Below are 20,230 nucleotides of genomic sequence, written 5' to 3'. Positions count from 1 at the left end.
CCAGATAGATGGATCAGATAAAGATGACTGATAGCGGGATAGATAGACAAATGTGTAACCTTTCTGCAGCAGTTCAGTGTCTCCTTTCTCCACCAGGCCAACAATGATGTCGTGGATGCGAGGCAGGTGACCGTAGCGCTTCTGACACTCCAGTACTGCTTCTAGAGCTCCAGACAGGTCCTTACTGCAGACATGTGACAACACACACACACGGAGAGAGAGCAGAGAGCGAGTTAGATGTCAGGTCTGTCCAATCAGTCATGTACAGGATTGTGTCAGTAGAGAATAGAGAGTGTATCATGGGGTGTTAAGCTTGTGACCTCCTATTTGAGCACTATGACCGACCGCAACAATACAGGCTTTTGAATTCATGACAGCACAACTGTAGGTGATGAAGCCTTTTGGCCCCAATACATCATTTTCACACAATCAGGCACACTCTCACACACCTGTCTGTGCGGGCCTAATGTCTCTCTGGACAGGCTTTTAGAGGGGAAGCAATGCAACAGACAAAAGGACTTTGCTGATCTTTACCCTCTCCGCTCAGCTCCTCTCGCTCTTTCTCCTCTTTTGTCATCCTCAAGCCCCTTTAACCTCCCCTCATTTCCTCTTCCTCTCATTTCCCTTTCCTCCTGATCCTCTCTCTCCTCCTTTCCCCCTTCCTTCTCTTTTCCTCCTCACAATCTTCCTTTTGATTTCATGCTGTCAGCTCTCACTCCCCTCTGATGACCTCGCCCCCCAGCTGGGCAATTTAGCAGAAATATGGCAACAACATTAGAGACCCCCCCTACCACTAGCTCGCTCCCTTCGTCTCATGTCATCCCTTTTCTTGCTCAATCTATCCTCCTGTTCCTCCCGAGCGGACGAACAAACAAAAGAGCGCGTAGAGGGAGGATGAGTGCGCCTGATGGAGTGATAACGAGAGAAGTAGAGAGGCAGAGATAGGGAAAGGAAGCAAGAGAACGAGATGCTGAGAGAAGGGGGAGGGAGAGAGACCACTTCAATCCCCTCTATTGTGACAGCGCTGCCATCAATCTGTTGATTGGGTAATTACCATGTCAATCACACAGAGGTCAAAGCAGATAGGGCACCCATGGGGGAGGTAGGGGACCAGAGTAAGTGAGTGAGAAAAAGACGGACGGACAGAGCATGAGATAGACAGCGAATTGAGAGCGAACAGGTATAATTTCTGAAGTGTGTTCTCCTCCAATCAATTAGACAAGTGGATAAGAGAAATATGGCCAAATAGACCAAAACTTGGGTTAAACAAAAACAAAAAAAAACAGGAAATGGTATGACCTTGAGTTCGGCTTGTGAGGCAGGAGCAGAAGAGAGCAATGGAGGGAGGAGGAATGGAGTGATTAGGGTTGGAAGGTAAAGAGGTCCGCTAATTGAAATGAAGAGGGACAACATTATTCAGCAGCGCCAGTCAAGAGGCTGTTCAACCGCACAACAGTCTGATTGAACAACACAGAGGAGAGACTAAGAGATTTTTGAAAATGAGAGAAAGAGTGTGGAGATAGAATGAGACCGAGGGGGGGAGGGGGTGTCACGGGCACGCAATTTACTCCAAAAATGAGACAAGGACGAGAAACAAAGTGCAGAAAACTGTTTGTAATTAACGTAATGTGGCTTATATGCACAATTACGTTAACTGTTGTGGTGGGCTGCACGTGGCTTTTTACACTGGAGCCATTTCTACACACTGTAGCCGAGTCATGTTGGTGGATGTTTCAAAACTCCACATTTGTTTCATCCCTTCTATCTGTCCACCTCATTCATTCCTCCATCAGGCTCCTCCACAGCTACTTATAATCCCTTCTTCCTAATGAGACATCTTAAAAAAACAAAAAACACATCCCATCACTCTTGGCAAAAAAAAATAAAAAAAAGGGCCTGGCGTTGCAATTACACCCCCTCTGCCTTCCTCCCCTCTCCCCCTCTCTCCGCCCACTGATCCACCCCAAAAAAGAGCTAAGGATGTCGAAAGATGGATAATTTCCCCTAGGTACAATTTAACTGTCACTTTGCGTTGCCATTTACTGCGGCGCACAGCCCTGTTAATGTCCTCAACTTTGCATGTCAGCCACTTTCCAGCCAATTAAGCCCTGAAAAAAAAAAGAGCGCTTTGCTCAGTGGAAACCTGAAGGATTAGACAAGGAAGCTCATTTTGCCTCATCCCCCCCCTCCTTTTTTCTCCCTCTCCGTCCCCCTCTTTTGTTCGGAGGAGATCGGCAGGCCTGTTATCAAGCCACTGTCCTTGCATGGGGGGGACGAGGTGTCTGTGTCTCGAAACGCAAATGAGACCGCGATCATGACATCACTAGCCCACCGTTACATGTGTTGAAGAACGGCACTTACTAATGTTTACGCCAATACTCACACAGGTGAATGCTCACATGATGAAGCCATGTAGGTGAAAACCTCCATCATGACTGTGTGTGTGTGTGTGTGTGTAAAAGGTCTTAAAGTTGCATTTATTGATTATTTTGGCAACTCAGGGGCATTTAAACAAGCTGAAAACATGTCATCACCTCATAATGTTGATGTGGCAGAAGCGTTAGCTAACAGTTACCTACAGTATTTACACATCTAGCAGTTATGTTTTTGTCCAGATGACAAATTTAAGTCCAATATTTACTCAAGTTTTTACTAGTTTTGTTTTGGGCTCCACCAACTCCTGAGGGAAATATCTGGCTCTGTAGCTGCTCCACTATGTTCACCAGCCGTTTTGCCGTTTGGAGCCTGACAGGTAGTGTACAGTGGGTTTATTAGAGCTTTTCAGCTGAAATTAGTCACTGCCTGCAGCAGGAGGCAAGGTTGATGAGAGCAGAGTTTGCGGGCCGGAAAATCAAAACAATGAGCTAAAAGAGGCTAAAAATGCATGTGATAATTATCAGTGGGTTTCTCATTATGAGCGTACGCCTTTGACAATACACATAGTCATTGTTGATAGAAACAATATTGATTAGTGTAGCATTAAAACCATAAGCTGAATAGTTAATGGCGCTGTGTTGAGCTGGAGGTAACGATCATGCGTCTTTCAACATCTCTCTCTCCTGCTTTTTCATCTATCTTCTGACCGTCTTCACATCATTTAATTCTATGTTTCACCTCTGGCTGATTTCCCTTCTTCTTTTAACCTCCTTTTCTTTTCAACTGTGCTTATAAGCAATGCGATGCTCTCCTCTTGTTTTAGGCCTCACTTAAACTCTACGTACACACAATACAAGACAGTAGAAAAGAGTGGAAGTGAATGAGGTATTTATCCTCCCCGCCACTCATCTCCTGTCAGCTCTCTTAACCCCCCTTCTTGTCTAACGCCATCTTATCATACATGTCCTGCCAGCTCTTCATTTAGTTGGACTCATTAGCATTTCCTGTCGCTAATCACTTCCATAAGGATGTGGCAATCTGAGCAACCTGCCAGCTAGCGTAGTAGCAGGTTAGCACACACAACACTGAGCGGACGGGCATTAAGGCTAACGGGGCGGCGCATATGATGGGCTGTCAAGGGCTAATCTGCCGGAGAAGTGTTCATTAAGTCATTAGCGCTGACGCAGCGATGAGACGGGTGCAGGCGGGAGTGATGCCTGCTTTGTCCTCTTTTAACGCTTCCCTCCGTCCCTCCTCCTCCTCCCGACTGTCTGTTTGTCCGCTGACTGGCGGAATGAAGAGGTGGAGAGTCGAACAGAAGATAAAAGATAAAAAGAGGAGAAGAGAGCAAGGAGAAGGATTCAACGGGAGCGCAAAAGTCAAGTGTTGTGGTATTCAAACCTTCCCTGGGGCTTGGCTGAACCACTGCTGGAAATACACGTTCAATCCACTTTTCATTCCATAAACATTTCAACTGCATCTTCACGGGAGACAAATTTATAGAATTTTAACACTAAGGGTTTCTTGATGAAACTCAAGAGTATTGTCATGTCTATAATGTCATGATCATGAGACAAAGCTGCAGTTACAACACTAGACTTTCTTTATTAACCTGTTGTTATTCATCGAATCATTTTCAAGGCTATTCAGTGCCTGAAACAGACGTTTTAGAGTCGAGATGACCGATTCAGTTATTATCTCACTCCTGCTAAAATTAAAGTTGGAAAAGAGAGGGGAAAATAAGGAGAACTTAAATAAATATGTTGCTGCTATTTATTGTTTTAAGAAGCTAAACACTAAAGAGGACCACTTGGTCAAACAAATTCTATCTGCACATCAGGGTCTTCCCTGAACCTGTTGACTATTTCCAAGCCTTGACAACCAGCTAACTAAAATGATGGTCGAATATTAGCAGCTAGCTAGTTCACTTCATTAGTGTGTGTTCACTGCAGTATCATTTGGAGGAAGTACAACTGGCACTTGATCTGTGAACGGGGCTGCGGTAAGCTGGTGTGTGTGTGTGTTTTGGCTGCTGTTGATGACCCAGGAGTAAATTAGCCTGCTAATCTCACAGAGGCAGTGATTAACAAGTGAACCTGGAAACTCTGTTTGTGCCAGAGACCAGACTTACAGCAAAACAAACAGCGGCGGGGGAGCACCAGTGTGTGTGGGCGTCTGTGCGAGCTTCATGTGCAAAGGTTTACCTCTACTGCAGCATGTACACTAGAGGCATGTGCAGGCTGTGTGTGTGTGTCTGTGTGTGTGTGTGTGTGTGTGTGTGTAGTGGCAGGCCCCCTAACGGCGCACTGCGTGGCTGTGGTAAATCCAGCAATTAGTGCTCTGTACATAATTAACATGCTAATGAGTTGATCTACTTAAAAGCTGCTCTGACAAATAGGACACACACACATACACTGAATAACACACAAATGCTGAATAGAGTTGAGGGGTGGGGCAATACCAGTGACCCCACAGCATAGTGTTTAGTAACGCTCATTTGCATATTTGCATTATGGGTAGAAGCATCGATGGCCATCTCTCGCCACACATACCCACTTACACCTTGGAGTATAGCAGTGGGTGTATCAGGAGATCAGGGGTGGGGGCTCATGGGAGAGGTTGCAGCTGGCGAATCCCCAAACAAACAAAACCTGGCTCTAACACTGCGCACACACACACACACACACACACATAAATGAGCAATTTCCACATCCTCTCTCTGTCTGAATCGCTGACCCAGAATGTAACCTCAGCTATGATCATAGGGAGGGATGAGTGACTCATTGAGACACACATTCATACACACACCTGGCAACTGGATTTGGCAGATAAAGTCACAAATCTGACTACAAAAGTGAGCTGGTTGGCTGGTTATTGGAGAGCTTCAGCCATAGAAATAAAACATACCATAACATAAATTAATGTTTTTAACATTAAATCTGTGTGTGTGTGTGTGTGTGTGTGTGTGTGTGTGTGTGTGTGTGTGTACTTGATTTGTAACACAGTCAGAGTTAATTTTACCTGTCCAGGTAGGCAGTAATCAGGGGTGAGCAGAGATTGGCGGTGGGCTTGGCCAGTCCGAGGGTGAAGATGGTGTCCTGCAGCCGTCGGATGGTGGGGGCGCCGCCCTTGGCCACCACGGTGTTGAGTGTGTGAAAGAGCATGGTGATGTGACCGTCGTTCATCACCACCTCCTTCTCTTTCATCTCCTTCAGGATGTCCACCGCCTCTGTGACGGAGGGAAAGAGAGACAAATATTGTTCATGTGAAGAAATGTTCAAATTGATAACCTACACGCTTCTACAACTCTCAACGTGTGGGATGTGAGGGTGTGAGACTCAAATCAATCAAAAGATGAAGTGATGGTGAGAGTGATTTAGAGGTAAAGACGAAAAGACGAATGAAAAAAGAACAAAAGACAAGGAGAAAGAGAGATAATGCAGAGTGATGAGGAGAGAGAAAGCGAGAGGTGGGCAGAGCTTGGCTGGGAGAAGAGTAGGGTGTGTGAATATGATAAAAGGCCCCTTTAGCTAATTCTATGTGGGGAAAACAAACCCATATTAAAACAGCATTTTGCACCCAGCAGGGATGAAAATCCAACCCCGTATAATGCCAACTCTGCGCTAATTGCTACTTGCGGTTTTCTAAACGAGACTACAATTACCGGACCCCTACAATGGAGGCCGGCTTTTTGCCGTGGCCATGTAGAAAGCACTTGGGGGGCTAAATTATAGGTATGTGGCAACAAGGGCCCGTCGTGGCCCCAGTGAGACCCCGGTAAGCGGGCTGAGGGGTGGATCAGTTTGGTCAAGTCCAGCCGATAATGGAGGGCTTTTTACTGGGCCATGCGCCCATCTGGCCAACACTAGGGGCTAAATGGTGAAAAGGGAGTGGGTGTGTGTATATATGTGGTGTATCAGGCTAAGGTAATTAAGATGCGTTTACTGTCTATTTAGACAGCTGCTAATGGGCTGACAGCGATACAGCCGCTCTCCACCACAGACACTAATCTATACAGCATGACCAAGAGGAAGGGAGGAGATGGAGAGATGCAGAGACACAGAATATATTTGAATAATGTGTATCAAGCCATTGCTCCAACTGCAGGGCAGTATTGGCACCTTGTTTACAATTCACTCAACAAAAATCCTTGCTCCTTACATCGTTGCAAACACAGAGACAAACGACGAAAGCAAATAAAGCTAAAGTGAACAAATGTGGGTCTAATGATACACCTTCATAGCTGGTAATATAACAAAACCCCTCAAACAGGAGTGTTGCTCTCTACAGGGAACACACATTCACACACACACTTGTGGGCTGAGGGACAGGGCCACTGTTGAGTGCTTTGGCAATCTAATTTCAGTCCATCTCTCCATCTCTCCACCTCTCTGTGCCAGTTGTTATGGCGATGGCAACCAAAGGCTGTCACAGATTTAATCGGACGGTGGAAAATAGAGGAAGGAAGGGTGGAGTAGGGGTGGCTGGCAGTGGAGGAGACACTGCTAAACAGGGAAGGGGGGTTAAAGGGTGGACAATGAGATGGGGGGGAAGCTTGTCAAAGTTTGGACGCTAAGAGTGAGTGAGGAAGAATGGAAAAGGGCAAACCTTGAAGTTACTGGCTTCTATTGTGATGATGTGTCATACTTTTATCACCATTTGCATTTTCTGGATCGTAAAAGACTCCAACATCAGAACAGTGAACACTGAAAGCCAGGAGCCCCTACTTCCCTTTTCAGGGCTGATACAGATTTAAGAGTTAAATTCAAGCACTTTCAAGGCCTTTATCATAACATCGAAATTGTTACTATAAATGCAATTGCGAAGAATAAAGTTTACATAATTCCTTTATACCCACAGCAATCAACATATATAATGTATATGTTTATTGTACCAGCTGTTCATATCAACTTTGATTGTATGTTTTGATCATGATTATCTAATGCTTCAAAATCCAGCATTTTTCAAGGAGTATATTCAGGCATATTCCTCCCCTTGAAAACATAACTGTCAAGACTTTGTACGAACTTTACTACTACTATGATGGATTTTAATTGATTATTCAACAAAAAACTAACTGAAAACTAAACAATTAAGATTAAGAACATCTTTAATTGAGCATTGTATTAGCATTCCAGGCTAAGTGGACAGCATTTTGCACCCAGCGGGGATGCAAAGCATGATCAACTTCTAACACAGACACACTAAAATGCTTGAACAAAGGTTACCGGGAAAAAACTATCTGACCAGAGAAAGTGGTATCAACATTAAACAATTGCCCTTTAATGGCCTGACCTGTTGTCAAGTCTGTACTGTTTATCACTTCAGTTGTAACTTATTCTCGCTCTCGACTCTCTGCGTCTCTCTCCATGTCTCCCTCCCTCCCTCCTTCTATCCATACCTCTCACCATCACTCTCTGACAGACCCGCTAATCACTGAGACCAATGGCTTGGAGTTGATCTGCCCAAATGGAGCTACACTAGCTAACATCCCTTCGTCCACCGTCCAAACACCCTCCCACCCTCCTCATTCCCCCTCCGTCTCTCCCTGTATCCATCCGTTTAGCCAGTATGCATATCCATCAGCTCAGCCGAGCATCGTGGCCAGCAAAGCGAGCCAGACCACACACACACATCGAAAGATGGGGAGGCAGACAGGCCAGGTAAACAAACATCACACAGCCCAATGGTTCATCTAATGTACCCTGACTTGACTGCTGGTGATGTCTCTTTCCCAAAACACACACACACACACACACACACACACACACACACACACACACACACACACACACACACACACACACACACACACACACACACACACACACACACACACACACACACACACACACACACACACACACACACACCACACACACACACACACACACACAGAGAGCATCAAAGACGAGTCCAGGACCACCTAAAGCCAGAACAAGTTGTGTTTACCAAAGTGGGAGGATGGACAGATGGAGGCAGAGGGGCAAGGGCAGGTCAAAGAAACACTTGGTGATAAAAGAGAGGTGTATTTAAAAAAAAGAGAGGGAGAGAAGTGAAGGTAGAAGGAGTCAAGGGGGTATTCAGGGTCCTGAAGCATATGTTGATAGGTATGGCAGGTTCACTGGGTCACAGGATCAACAGATTAAAAAGGATGCACTCATTCTGGTATGGGACATACAAGCAAGCTTACCTAAGTTGTAAAACTTTTAAAAAGGCAAAGCAAGGTCAAACGAACACATTTTAGGAGCTTTTATTGTGTGTGTTTTCAAGAATTTTACATGATATGTTTTCCACTGACTTGTAAGTGTGTGAGATTACGGTGTTCAATTAAAAAGTAATAATAACCAGCATGTTAAGTTTAGCACTTGGAACTGGTGTCTGCAGCAGAAACAAATACTGAATTCCTACACAGATGAACACTCATTGACCTAAACCTGTATCTGCAATATAGTTTACATTGTGTAAATTTAATAGAAAATTTCGATGCATATGGTTTGTGTGTGTTAAAGTTGTGTGTGTGTAAATGGATTTACTGTATAGATATGTATTTACATTTATGTCGATGTTTTACATGTACGGCTAACAGGGAATGTAATACAAGTTCAATATATTTGTGAAAATTACTGGATAACAGTGTTATATTGTCTTTGCACCCTAATCTTCCAGAAAAACAATAACACACAAATAAAGAGATGCACAGCTAGACAGATGGACAGATGTGAAGCTTAAAGGACCGTGATGAAGATGAGGAATGAGCAGCAGACGTAAATTAATTGGTGAGAAGAGGAGGAAGTAATTATAAAGAATTGTAAAAGAGGAATGGTGGAACTCAAAAAGGATGAAGTGAGGTAAAAAGTTGCCTGGCGAGGTGGGATGGAAGGCTTTGAACCAAGGGCAAAAACAACAAAGCCATTAGAGAGGGTGAGAAATAAAGCAAGATGCCAGGAGACATGATCTTCAGCTGGGCCTGGTGTGTGCTGGGAGCCAGGCGGACCAGCGTCTGGGTGGGGACAGGCTAACATCAAGGTTAGCCATGTGTGCTAATGTGGCTGACAAGCGTCCCCTCCATATGCACACTCTGGCTAATGGCAAATGCGTTAGCGCTGCCTATACACACCCCAACACACACACAGACGGACACACCAACCGTTGTGCCCACCAAATGCATTTTGCTTGAATTCACATGCAAATTTGCGTGTGTGTGTGTGTGTGTGTGAAATGCTCAAGCACTTCGGCGGACATGATCTGCCATTAGCATCAAGGCGGATTTCAATAATTCTGGAAAAATACACACAGTCCTGTAATTTTCCCCCCCTCTCATTTCTCACTGACGCAAGTGTGTGTGTGTGTGTGTGTGTGTGTGGGGGGGGGGGGGGGGGGAGAATGACACGCTTTGAGACAGAGCGGGGGAGAGAGGGTCAGATAGAGAGACAGAGACAAAGACAGAGAGAGAGAACGCAGGGGAGGAGAGAGGAGGCGAGGACAGACAAGGGAAACATTTTGCCTGTCATTGTGTGCAAAAAGCAGAGTGGCAAAACTGATGGTAATTGGGTCTTCGATGGGCTGAAGGAAACCCACCGTAGCATTCTGAAAATGGCCGGCTAATGTGGTTTGAGGGAGGGAGAAAGACAGATTGTGACAGAGTTGGTGACACACACACACACACACACACTCACATCTGTAGGCGTTTTTAAGTTCAAGCCTGATCTACTTTGATCCGGCTTACTGTCAGAGAAAAAGCAGTGAGGAACTAAGCACTGCTGGGATTAGTCAATTAATTAGTAAATCGACACAAAATTAAGAAATGCTATTGAATGTCTTTTGGTTTTGGACAGCCGGTCGGACAAAACAAGCAGTTTGTAGAAGTTACCTTGGCTCTGAGAAGTTGTGGTGTGCATTTTTTACTTTTCACCTGACACTTAAAAGGCTGAATGACTACCGAAAAAATGGCAGCCAAAACAATGATGAAAATAATGATTAGTTGCAGCCTCAGAAGAACTTACCCTCTACTCTGCTGTTTGTGGAGAGGGTCTTGACCAGTGCGATGTATTTACTGGCATCCAGCGCTACTGATGAGTCCTTACGACTCCTAAAGACAGAGAGAGAGAGACAGACTCAATTAATGTATTCCACTTACAGTATGCTGTAATGCTGGAACCAGGTGGTGAGTGAAAAGAAGGAAACAAGGGAGGAAGAGGGGAGAGTTTCCTGTGTTTCAGCCAGTCAACAGAGCGGCTGGACCCTGCATTAATGTCTCCCCTAATACCACTCAAGTTAAACTTTAATGGCCTACTACTGGTCGCAGCGCTGCCTTATGTGTGTGTACAGTATTTGTGTGTGTATCCTGCTCCACTTACATTTCCCTCTTGAGGCTGAGCGCCTCCTCCACATTGTCTTGGCGACAGCACAGGTTGATGAGGGTGGCGTAGCTGCCGACTGTCATCTCCTCCTCGTGCAGCTGCTTCAGCTCAAGGGCGCGCTGCAGGTTCTGATCAGACAACACAACTCTCTGAGGACTAAACACACACAGACAAAGCAACTACTTTCAAGAAAAAGAAGTGATTTTGTGAGTTATTCAAACAAATCCTACCTCCTCCGCACAGAGAGTCTGGATGGTTTGTTTGAGAACATTGCTTAATGGTTTGTTCTCTGCTTTCAGTTCGGCCAATGTATTCTCAAGTGCCACCAACTTAGCCTCAATTCCCTGATGGAGACAAAGAGATGTTAAACACATGTACATGACCAAATACATGCATACACAAGTTCTGTTTTAAGTTTAAATTACCCACTGATGAAAAACAGATTCTTAGAAGATGACATTAAAGGAAATGAGGCAAATTGTGGTGCTCTATTAATAAATATAGATAAATGTAAATATAATAAAGCAGTAAATACTTCCCCAACATGAATACATAGGCATTTTTCACACTCACTACTTACAGTGACACGGGGAGCGGCTGACACATATTGGCCATTGGAACCTCTGTCTTTGGGGTCCACCAAAGCAATCACATCCTGACACACACACACACACACACACAGTTAGAGTTAACATCTACATCAACAACAGTACATACAGAAAACATAAGTAGTACAAATACATCCTTAATCTGGTCATTTTGTGCGTCTGGCTGTTTACTGACTCTTTTCTCAGGTGACTCTCAATAATCCGAAAGTTCTCTGAGGTTCTGTACCTTGATGAGCACTGAGACCTGGTAGGAATCCAGGAGGTTCCTGATGCCTCTGTATATGTTTCCTGAAATGGTTATGTTCTGCAGAGAAACGAGAAGAAGAAAATAATCAACATCATCAAAGCAACGATCGGCTCTCGGCACAACAGGAGCTGAACCTGTTGAACTTTGTGTGTTAAAAAGGTCAAAGGTTGAGAGCTAAGTTTGAGCAGTGGCTGAACAGAATGAGCACAAAGAAGGAAACAAATTAAGCCTTTCATAACATTAACTGGGTTAAAAATAATTTAATTCGGCCGTGGTTTTGTTTAAACGCTGTCACAGAGCTTGAGTTTGAATTTGTGGGGAAATATTGATTTGGAAAGTTGCATTTAGGTGCTGTTGGAAATACAACATTTACCAGGAGGTACATTTCATTCAGAAAGTAAAACGTTTAGGTGACATCTATTGTGTCTCCTGGTGAACAGCTTGTAAACTGAAATATGATTATGTTCTGCTTTCTGGTGAATACACACTGTACTCCAACAGCCAATACTGATTACTGTTAATAAAGGACTGATCAGTCTCTCAAGGATAAAAGTTGATTGAGTGCTTATTGATAACTGATGGCTTCTGAGCATCTATAAACTCTTAGTCCTGCTGAATTACTGCTCTTTACGTCTTAGATTATTTTGGGACTACAAAAAGGTTGGACCAGGTAACCGTTTTTACTGAATGCCAAACTAACGCCAGTTAAGTCGTAACCTTTCACCAAAATGCGTAAAACATGATTTAATCTTCTACAACATGTCTGGACACCCCGACTCAAAGCTTCACTCTACAGAAATGGAGCACAGGGAGGAGGCGGTCATGTATCCTGTAGTGTGTGTGTGTATATCATGAATAATCCGAGTCTGACTACACACAGCAAATCATCTCAGATCAGAGTGTGTAAACTCCTTTAAAGCGTGAAGGTTATGAATGAACTGGATATACAGTGTATTAGTGTAGAGTGTGTGTTTGTTTTCTGTAACTTCAGCAGTGTGTGTGTGTGTGTACCTGAGTCTCTAGCTGATTGAAGTATTTCCTCAGTTTGTCTTCCTGTGCCTGCACCTCCTTCTCTGACATGCTGTCGATCAGATTGTACAAGAAGAAGGATGCCGCTTCTGGATAGGATGGAAACACACACACACATACACACACACACACACACACACACACACACACACACAGTGAGCAGTTGTCTTGGGAATACATTTCATTTGCCACCGTGTCAGTCACTGCATCCATTTGTGCATTTATACTATTTTTTTTGTAACCTCTGCAGAGAGTGTTTGTGTTTCTTTTCTGCTGACAGAGGCTGCTTTTGGGCTGGAGTGTGAGTGAATGTGCAGTGGCTGGCAGTGACAGCTTCCCCCCCTACGTCAACTCTCTCACACACACACACACATATATATATATATATATATAAACACACGCGTACGCGCGCAGATGTCGTCTAATGGGATGTGACATGGATAACAGTCTCCATCGCTCCCACCAGCACACACACCAGTTCCAAAGCTGGGGACTCTCCGTGACACACACACTGACACGGAGCGACATTAAGGCTCCACACACACACACACACACACGCGCTGCCAGACCAGAGACACTGCTCAGTGGTGACACACACACACACACACACATATATATATATATACACTTTTAACTACTCAGCGCTGTGTCAGCAGCCAGGCTCTATTTCCTCCGACGGAGAGAGCAGCTCTTTCACTCACACACCGACACACACACCTGGACATAGACACACGCAGGCTTCATGACGAGAAGTGGGCCGGTCAGCAGTATACTGCTACTGAGACTGAACATGAACACACACACAAACACTTACATACTGGGCATTTCTCTGTCATCTGAATTATAGTTGGAGGGGGACTGAGACAGAGACTGCAGTCTGCAAGTTTGAATACTGATATGTGATGGATGATACACACAGGCGTCCTCTTTTCTCTCTCTTTCTCACCTACACACACACACACACACACACACACACACACTACTAGGACACTGTCAGATATGAATGTCCTGACTTTCCAGTGACAGTGTGTATAAGTGTTTCCTTACCAGCAGGTTTGGAGGTTCCTTTGGAGAAGCGCTCATCTTTGTACAAGAGCTCGGTAATCTGGAAAAAAGGAAAACAAATTGAACACAAACACACACTCAGTGGGACAAGGATTTTACTTTAACTGACAGGAGATCCTATACATGACATCGCCACAGAAAGGTTTAGGCGATCTCATCCTAAACCCTTCTTTTTTTTATATTAACTCTTGTGTCTTTCTATTTCTCTTTTTCTTTCTTTTAATCTTTAAGCAACATTTTGTAGCAGTTTAAATTTTAAAATATTTTAATGTCTGTGAATGAATTGTGAGTTTGTATGTTTGCAAACCATATGGTCTAAAATTGCCTCAAGCTGAATATCCATCCTAAACATTTCTTTATTTATACGCTCAGTGTGCCATAAGGAGATTTAGATAAAAGGCAGCAGATGGCATTTGTCATATTGTATATTCTTCCTAAATGTAACTCGGTTTGCAGCAGATGGTGAGTAAATTGGTTATCATTGCTATTTTTTTTTTTTTTTGAATAAGCCAATATACAGACAGCTGAAGATTCATCCAACGACTTAAATACTAAAAAAAAAAAAAAAGCAGTGAGTTTAGTTTTAACTTTAATGATTGCCTGTTTTTCATAAAGTGTTCTTCTCACATTTAGGTTCTTATTCTATGTAATTTTAAGATACTAAAATCTCAAAATTAGAAATTCTGTTTGTATGTACTGGTGTATGATTCCCCACAGACACTCAAACAATGTGGGCTCATTCACGTCTTACCTTCGCCATGCTCTCCACATCAGCAGACCTGCAGGGGGCAGTAGAGGACAAGACAAGACATGAGCACCCAGTCGACATGTACCACCAGCGGGTCAACAAGACTCCAAGATGTCAGTGTTAATGTGCATCTCTTAAAGTAACACCTCCAACACACACTCTCACACACACTTCCAGCATGCATTTATTCTCCAAATCTTCCAATGCGCACTTCTTGAGAAAACTCAAGCCCTACAAACTCTGCTAAGGTCTAATTTCTACACACCATTTCCCCCCTTAAATGCTCATAATAAAGTTGAAAGTTTATGTCTCTAAACTATGCTCTTGTTTTTTCACAATTGCTTGTACTGTTTGTGAACTAGGGATTTAAATTTAATCTGTTGTTGCACTCTAGATAAAAGCATCTCCTAAAGACAGAGGAGTGAATATTGTTTTCAATCTTTTAGGAGTTTAAAATCATCTATTTCTATAAGATTTCCCCCATTTTTCCCCAATTTAAAGTTTTCAAATGTGAAAAAATATTTGCAACAAATGAATTTAGATGAATTAATTAATTCAACAGCAAATGGGATATGATCTAAGAAACCATAATACAGACAGTGTCATGTTGCCATAGCTACTGAACTGACAGTGTAGTACAATACAACATGGCAAGAAAAAGCAACCGATCTTTCGGTTTGACACTCTAGTACAAGTACAAGAGAGGAGAGACGGCAGTACAAAAGCCTGGGAAACCACAAAAGACACATACTCTCACACACACACACACACACACACACACACACACACACAGGCTAAATGATGACAACGTGTGACATTTCTGGCGTTGTCAGCTAGTTGGTGGAGAGGAGGAGAGAGGGGGAGACGAGAGATGAGAGGAGAAGAGAGAAGAAGAGGTCTTTAATGATTAAATTATCCCCTGACCTTGTCTTTGACAGGGGCAGGTCCCGCATTGCAATGACACGGCACTCGTACACACACATGCACATACACACACCCCCCAAGTGACAAGCCCAATTATGACCCTGTCAGGCAACCTAATAGTCAGAAGAGTGTGTAGGTGCGTGTGTTAATGCAATGAGAGCAAGTAAAATGGACGAGGGAAAGCAGAGTCAGACACAAAAAAAGACAGACAAACAATTAGTGAATACACCGATTTTAAAATATCTAGAAAGACACACAAAAACACACACATACACCTGACAGGCATGCCAATTTCTGCACAGAAAAATCTGGTAATCTACATTTTTTTTGTGGTTTTGAAACAAGCTAAAACTCTATTGCTGCAATCATGCATCTGCTGTTACTACCCGTTATCCTTGAAAATGTGTACAAGCTACAGTACACTTCTCAACTTAAAAGGAAAGTCTTTTACTCTTCTTACATTATTTTTCACTTGTCCTTGAACTAAAAACTATGCTGCCAAGAACAGAATGTCGAATGCCAGTATTGATTTTATGACCTTTAAAAAAAGAGAGTAAACATTTTTTAAAAGGATACACTGCAATCCTGGGAAGACGCCTCATTATCTTTATTTTATCCATTATGTCAGTTAAATTATCAACATCCACTGAGTTCATTAACACATCAGCTACAACAAAGAATGTATTGGGTGTTCAAAGTTAAGCTCAACTGAGCATATTTTTGCTTTTTAGAGGAAGAAAATAACTTTGGTCCCCGCAGACAAGTCAGCGCTTTTCTCTTTGACTCACCTCCAGCCTCACTCAGGGGCCGGAGTGTTTTTGTGTGGGTGTGTAGTGTTAAACTGTAAATATTCATAAACACCCCTTCAACAAAAGCCCACGGGTCAGACCCTGGTCCTACGGCTAACTCTGCATGTGTGTGTGTGTGTGTGTGTGAGAGAGAGAGAGAGAGAGAAAGTCTGGGTATGAGGGGCAGTGGTGGGCATCTGGTAATTTACATATCTCCCACGGTGCTTTGGGGCGAGAGCTGAGGGATGACGGCCTCCATATGCATGAGGCACCCTTGTATATGTGTGTGTGTGTGTGTGTGTGAGAGATGTAATGTTTTTCCCTGCAGCTTCCCACACCCACACACACCCACACACACACACACACACACACACAAACAGACGCTGTAGATGGTGTGATAGGCTGCACATGTCATAGTCATAGCATATGCCGCAGTGACCTCCATAGTGCTACAGGCCTCCCTAAAACGCCAGTCAGGAGTTATGAGGAAAAATATGGAGAAATATGGAATATCAAATGATGGAGAACACATTAAAGACGTAAATAGACAACGGGGCTAATTGACTCACTTTCTGAAGCCCAGGATGAGGCTGCTGCGGAAAATACTGAGGTCCAACGACGGGAAGGAGGGATCAGACACTGTAAAATAGAGAGGAAGTAGACAGACAAGTGATGAGAGGGAAAGAAAGAGAAAAGACAACAACAACAACTTGTCTTGATTTGTTTTACCAAAAGTCCAAAAGCCATTACAATGATATAAAACTGATAAAAGCAGCAAATTCTTTCAATTCAAGGAACTGAAAGCAGCAAAGACTATGCATTTTTTGCTTGATAAACCTTTTGAAGGAAGCTTTTCGAGGGTTTACTGTGTTTATGGCAATACTGCATAGCCAGGAGAAATGCCGAAAAACAAAAAACTTTCTTCATGTGAGGGGGGGGAATCAATGGGAGACTCTGAAATACATAAAAGAGGAAACAGAGCGACGTATGTGAAAACGATGAATGTTTGAGACTAAAACGAGATGAAAGACAGAAAACAAGAAGAGTCATCCATTATGTAACAGGCTTCTCTATCTCGTCCCTCTGCCAGTTGAGGCGCCTCTCGTTCTCGCTCTTTACATATTCACACAGACTAATCTCTTAAAAGGCCTGATGAGCACAGAGGAGTAAGTGGGCAAACGTATGAGTGTGTGTTAACGCTGGTCCAATTAGCCCGCAGGCGAAGCCGCGATTTTTATGATGATGGGTGCTCAAGATGCAGTAGAGCTTCTTTGGACGGGGTTAGTGTGCGAGTGCTTACACAGGGTGTGGAGTTCGGCCAGGTTGTTAACAGCCACTGAGCGAACCTCTGAAGCCAGGAAGCCCTCCGACTCCAAAGAGACTCCTGCATCCTGAACAGAGAAAATCACCTTTATGTCAGCAAAATCTTTTTAATGCACACCAGCCACGTATACACACACATACGCACACACTGATTTATGGATTACCTTGAGGGCCTGTCGAGATGCTTCCATGCTTGGGAAGACAGGGAGGATGTAGTTGGATAAAGTCTCGACATCAGCGGACACCCCGAGTTCCTGCATGCCCTTCAACACCTCAACCACACCTAAAAACACACACACACACACACAAAAGTAATTAATATCAACTTTTTATCCAATATATTCATGATATGTGTCTCAACAGCCAAAACGAAAAATTAACGAAAATGCGTGTGTAGCGACAGATGTTATCAAGAATATCTGTGACATTTGGATCAAAAAATAAACAAAATTATGCAACATTAGTTTCTTGTATGTGCATCCCACAAATTCAGGAAAACAACAGTTTGGGCAAACAAACCTTTTCGTGTGGTTGTTTTAATTCAATCACACACTTTCCCCCACTCACTCTCATGTGCAGGCCTGGAGCTCTGGAGCTGTGTAAGCACTGTTTAAATATGGGTCTAAGAAATGAGCTGGCACATAGTTTCTCTCACCCGTCTAGTTAAAACGCCAGGCACCCCCCCCGCACAGACACACACTCACAGACCATCCATCGACAATAATGCTAATGGCCGCTTCCCTCTCTACCTTGGACTGGAGGATATATCAACATAAACACGCACTCGCCCTGAAGTGGACTCTTGCACCATCACCCTGCTCTCCAGCAGAGCCCCGAGGTCCTGCCCCAGGGAAGGAGGCCAAAACAGCCACATGCATATGGAAGAGCCACTCACGCACTCTCAATGTGCCCGCGAGAGTCTGTGTGTTAGCGAGTGTGTGTGCTCGTATGAAGGAGGCACAGCAGCACTTTGCATATGTCTGGGAGCGCGCCCACAAAGGACACGGGCCTAAATGAGGGCATGCAAGGGGTCTCCAATGTGTGTGTTCATTCGTAGTGTGTGTTGCTATGCAGTTTTAGGTGCATCTATATGCTATATATATATATATATATATATATATGACTGCATCCAGTGTACCAATACACCTCGTTCCCATGCGGACTTCAGCAAACTACCCTAAAGTGCTTCCTTGAGTTGACACACCTCAAGATGCTGTGTGTATTTACTCTCCACTCAGGTTCTGAATCAAACACACACACACACACACACACACACACACACACACACACACACACACACACACACACACACACACACACACACACACACACACACACACACACACACACACACACACACACGGCTCTGTGTTTCTGCATCCTCTTGGGACGTATGTGTTCACCTGGCAGTCTCTCTCTTTAGCTGAATAAAAGATGAGCCCCGGGCTTTTATACGCCATTAAAACCTGCGGCTGGGGCTGCATTATCCCAGGTAAGGCTACCTGAACCACTCCATCCATCCATCCAGCCTTCCCCTCCATCCATATCACTCATTCATCTGCCCCTCTCACTATCCATCTACCCTGCTTTCAAGACAAAGTAAACAGGCGATCTTCCTCTTTCTTCTCAATGGAAGATCCATCCATTCTGCCGTCCACCAGTCCATTCTTACCCCCTAATCGCTTTCATCCAGCCTTTTTTTTATGAAAGAAGAGAGGGAGCACCTGCTTTCCTCCTGAATAATCCATAATCAATTTCACGGTGAGCCAGACAGACAGAAAACAAGTGAATGGAGAGTTGGAGGTATAAATGCATAAGCCGGGCTTCTCTCTCTCTCGCTTTCCGGCTTCCGCATGTGAGCTTTCATGATCGTCAGCACTTTTCGGTTGTCCAACCAGCATGTTCATGTGTTTTTGGCCTTTTAGCCGTTTGAACCCTGTTTTTGCTCAGTTTTCACTCCCATCATTTACAGGCTTATGGCAAAATCACGGTATGTCTTAGCTAAGCAGTAATAAGTCAGGCTACTTAGAAATGCAGTTTGTCGGTGAGTGGTACTATTCTAATACAGCTTTTATGGGGAAAAAGTACACATACAACGCTCATGTCTGTATAGTAAATATGAAGCTACCGTCTGCTGCCGGGTTATGTTAGCTTAGCACAAAAAAGAAACCGGGGGAGACCGCTAATCCCTGTCCGAAGGTAACAAAATCCACCTACCAGCACACCTACAGCTCACTAATTAACATTTTACATGTTTATCATACATGTTTAATCTGTACAAAAGTGTATAAACGACACACTGCAGTGTTACAGGGGTTATGTGTCGGACCATTTCTTGGCCAGGTGAAGTAACTTCCTGGATTTTCCACTGGTTGCCTGGCAAACTCACTGTGATGACAATAACAAGAGAAAGTACTGTAGTTGCAACAATTGCAAATTGCTTCAATCTGGTTCCTCCCAACCACCCCAGCTTCTTCCCATGACTGGAAAGGTATGTGAAGGTGTATGACACTGGCATCTATCCTGCATTAAGTCGCCATAGTCTAATAATATGAACTTGCTGGACTACCCTACCCAACTCAAACTAAGGTGCCTTGAAACTCCTCTCAAAATCTGGAATGTGGAGAACTACACCTAAAAAGACATGTGAATTAATGAGAAAAAGATACAACAATAATGTGTGCTATTATGTGGTGTCATTTGTACTGCTCTCCCTCACTCCATAATCGAGTAAACCTTTTTGCTTTCCCTCCTGTCTG

General features: G+C 43.8%; 1 protein-coding gene across 1 annotated transcript in view; it reads right to left on the bottom strand.

Moving 5' to 3' along the window:
* The window catches only part of lrpprc (leucine-rich pentatricopeptide repeat containing), a 54,163-nt gene that overhangs the window by 25,969 nt on the left and 7,964 nt on the right, over positions 1-20,230 (bottom strand). Inside the window, exons 12-24 of the mRNA XM_070915877.1 lie at positions 17,636-17,754; positions 17,449-17,539; positions 16,718-16,787; positions 14,440-14,467; positions 13,671-13,728; positions 12,606-12,712; positions 11,574-11,651; positions 11,364-11,394; positions 10,970-11,109; positions 10,737-10,867; positions 10,383-10,468; positions 5,398-5,605; positions 60-184 (exon numbers count right to left, since the gene is read on the bottom strand). Of these exons, the coding sequence (XP_070771978.1) occupies positions 60-184; positions 5,398-5,605; positions 10,383-10,468; positions 10,737-10,867; positions 10,970-11,109; positions 11,364-11,394; positions 11,574-11,651; positions 12,606-12,712; positions 13,671-13,728; positions 14,440-14,467; positions 16,718-16,787; positions 17,449-17,539; positions 17,636-17,754 (1,272 nt within the window). The remainder of the gene's footprint in view (positions 1-59; positions 185-5,397; positions 5,606-10,382; positions 10,469-10,736; positions 10,868-10,969; positions 11,110-11,363; positions 11,395-11,573; positions 11,652-12,605; positions 12,713-13,670; positions 13,729-14,439; positions 14,468-16,717; positions 16,788-17,448; positions 17,540-17,635; positions 17,755-20,230) is intronic.

Source organism: Enoplosus armatus, chromosome 12 (genome assembly GCF_043641665.1).
Source record: "Enoplosus armatus isolate fEnoArm2 chromosome 12, fEnoArm2.hap1, whole genome shotgun sequence".
In the NCBI taxonomy this organism is placed as follows: Eukaryota; Metazoa; Chordata; class Actinopteri; order Centrarchiformes; family Enoplosidae; genus Enoplosus; species Enoplosus armatus.
This window is presented reverse-complemented; position numbering and strand designations above follow the sequence as displayed.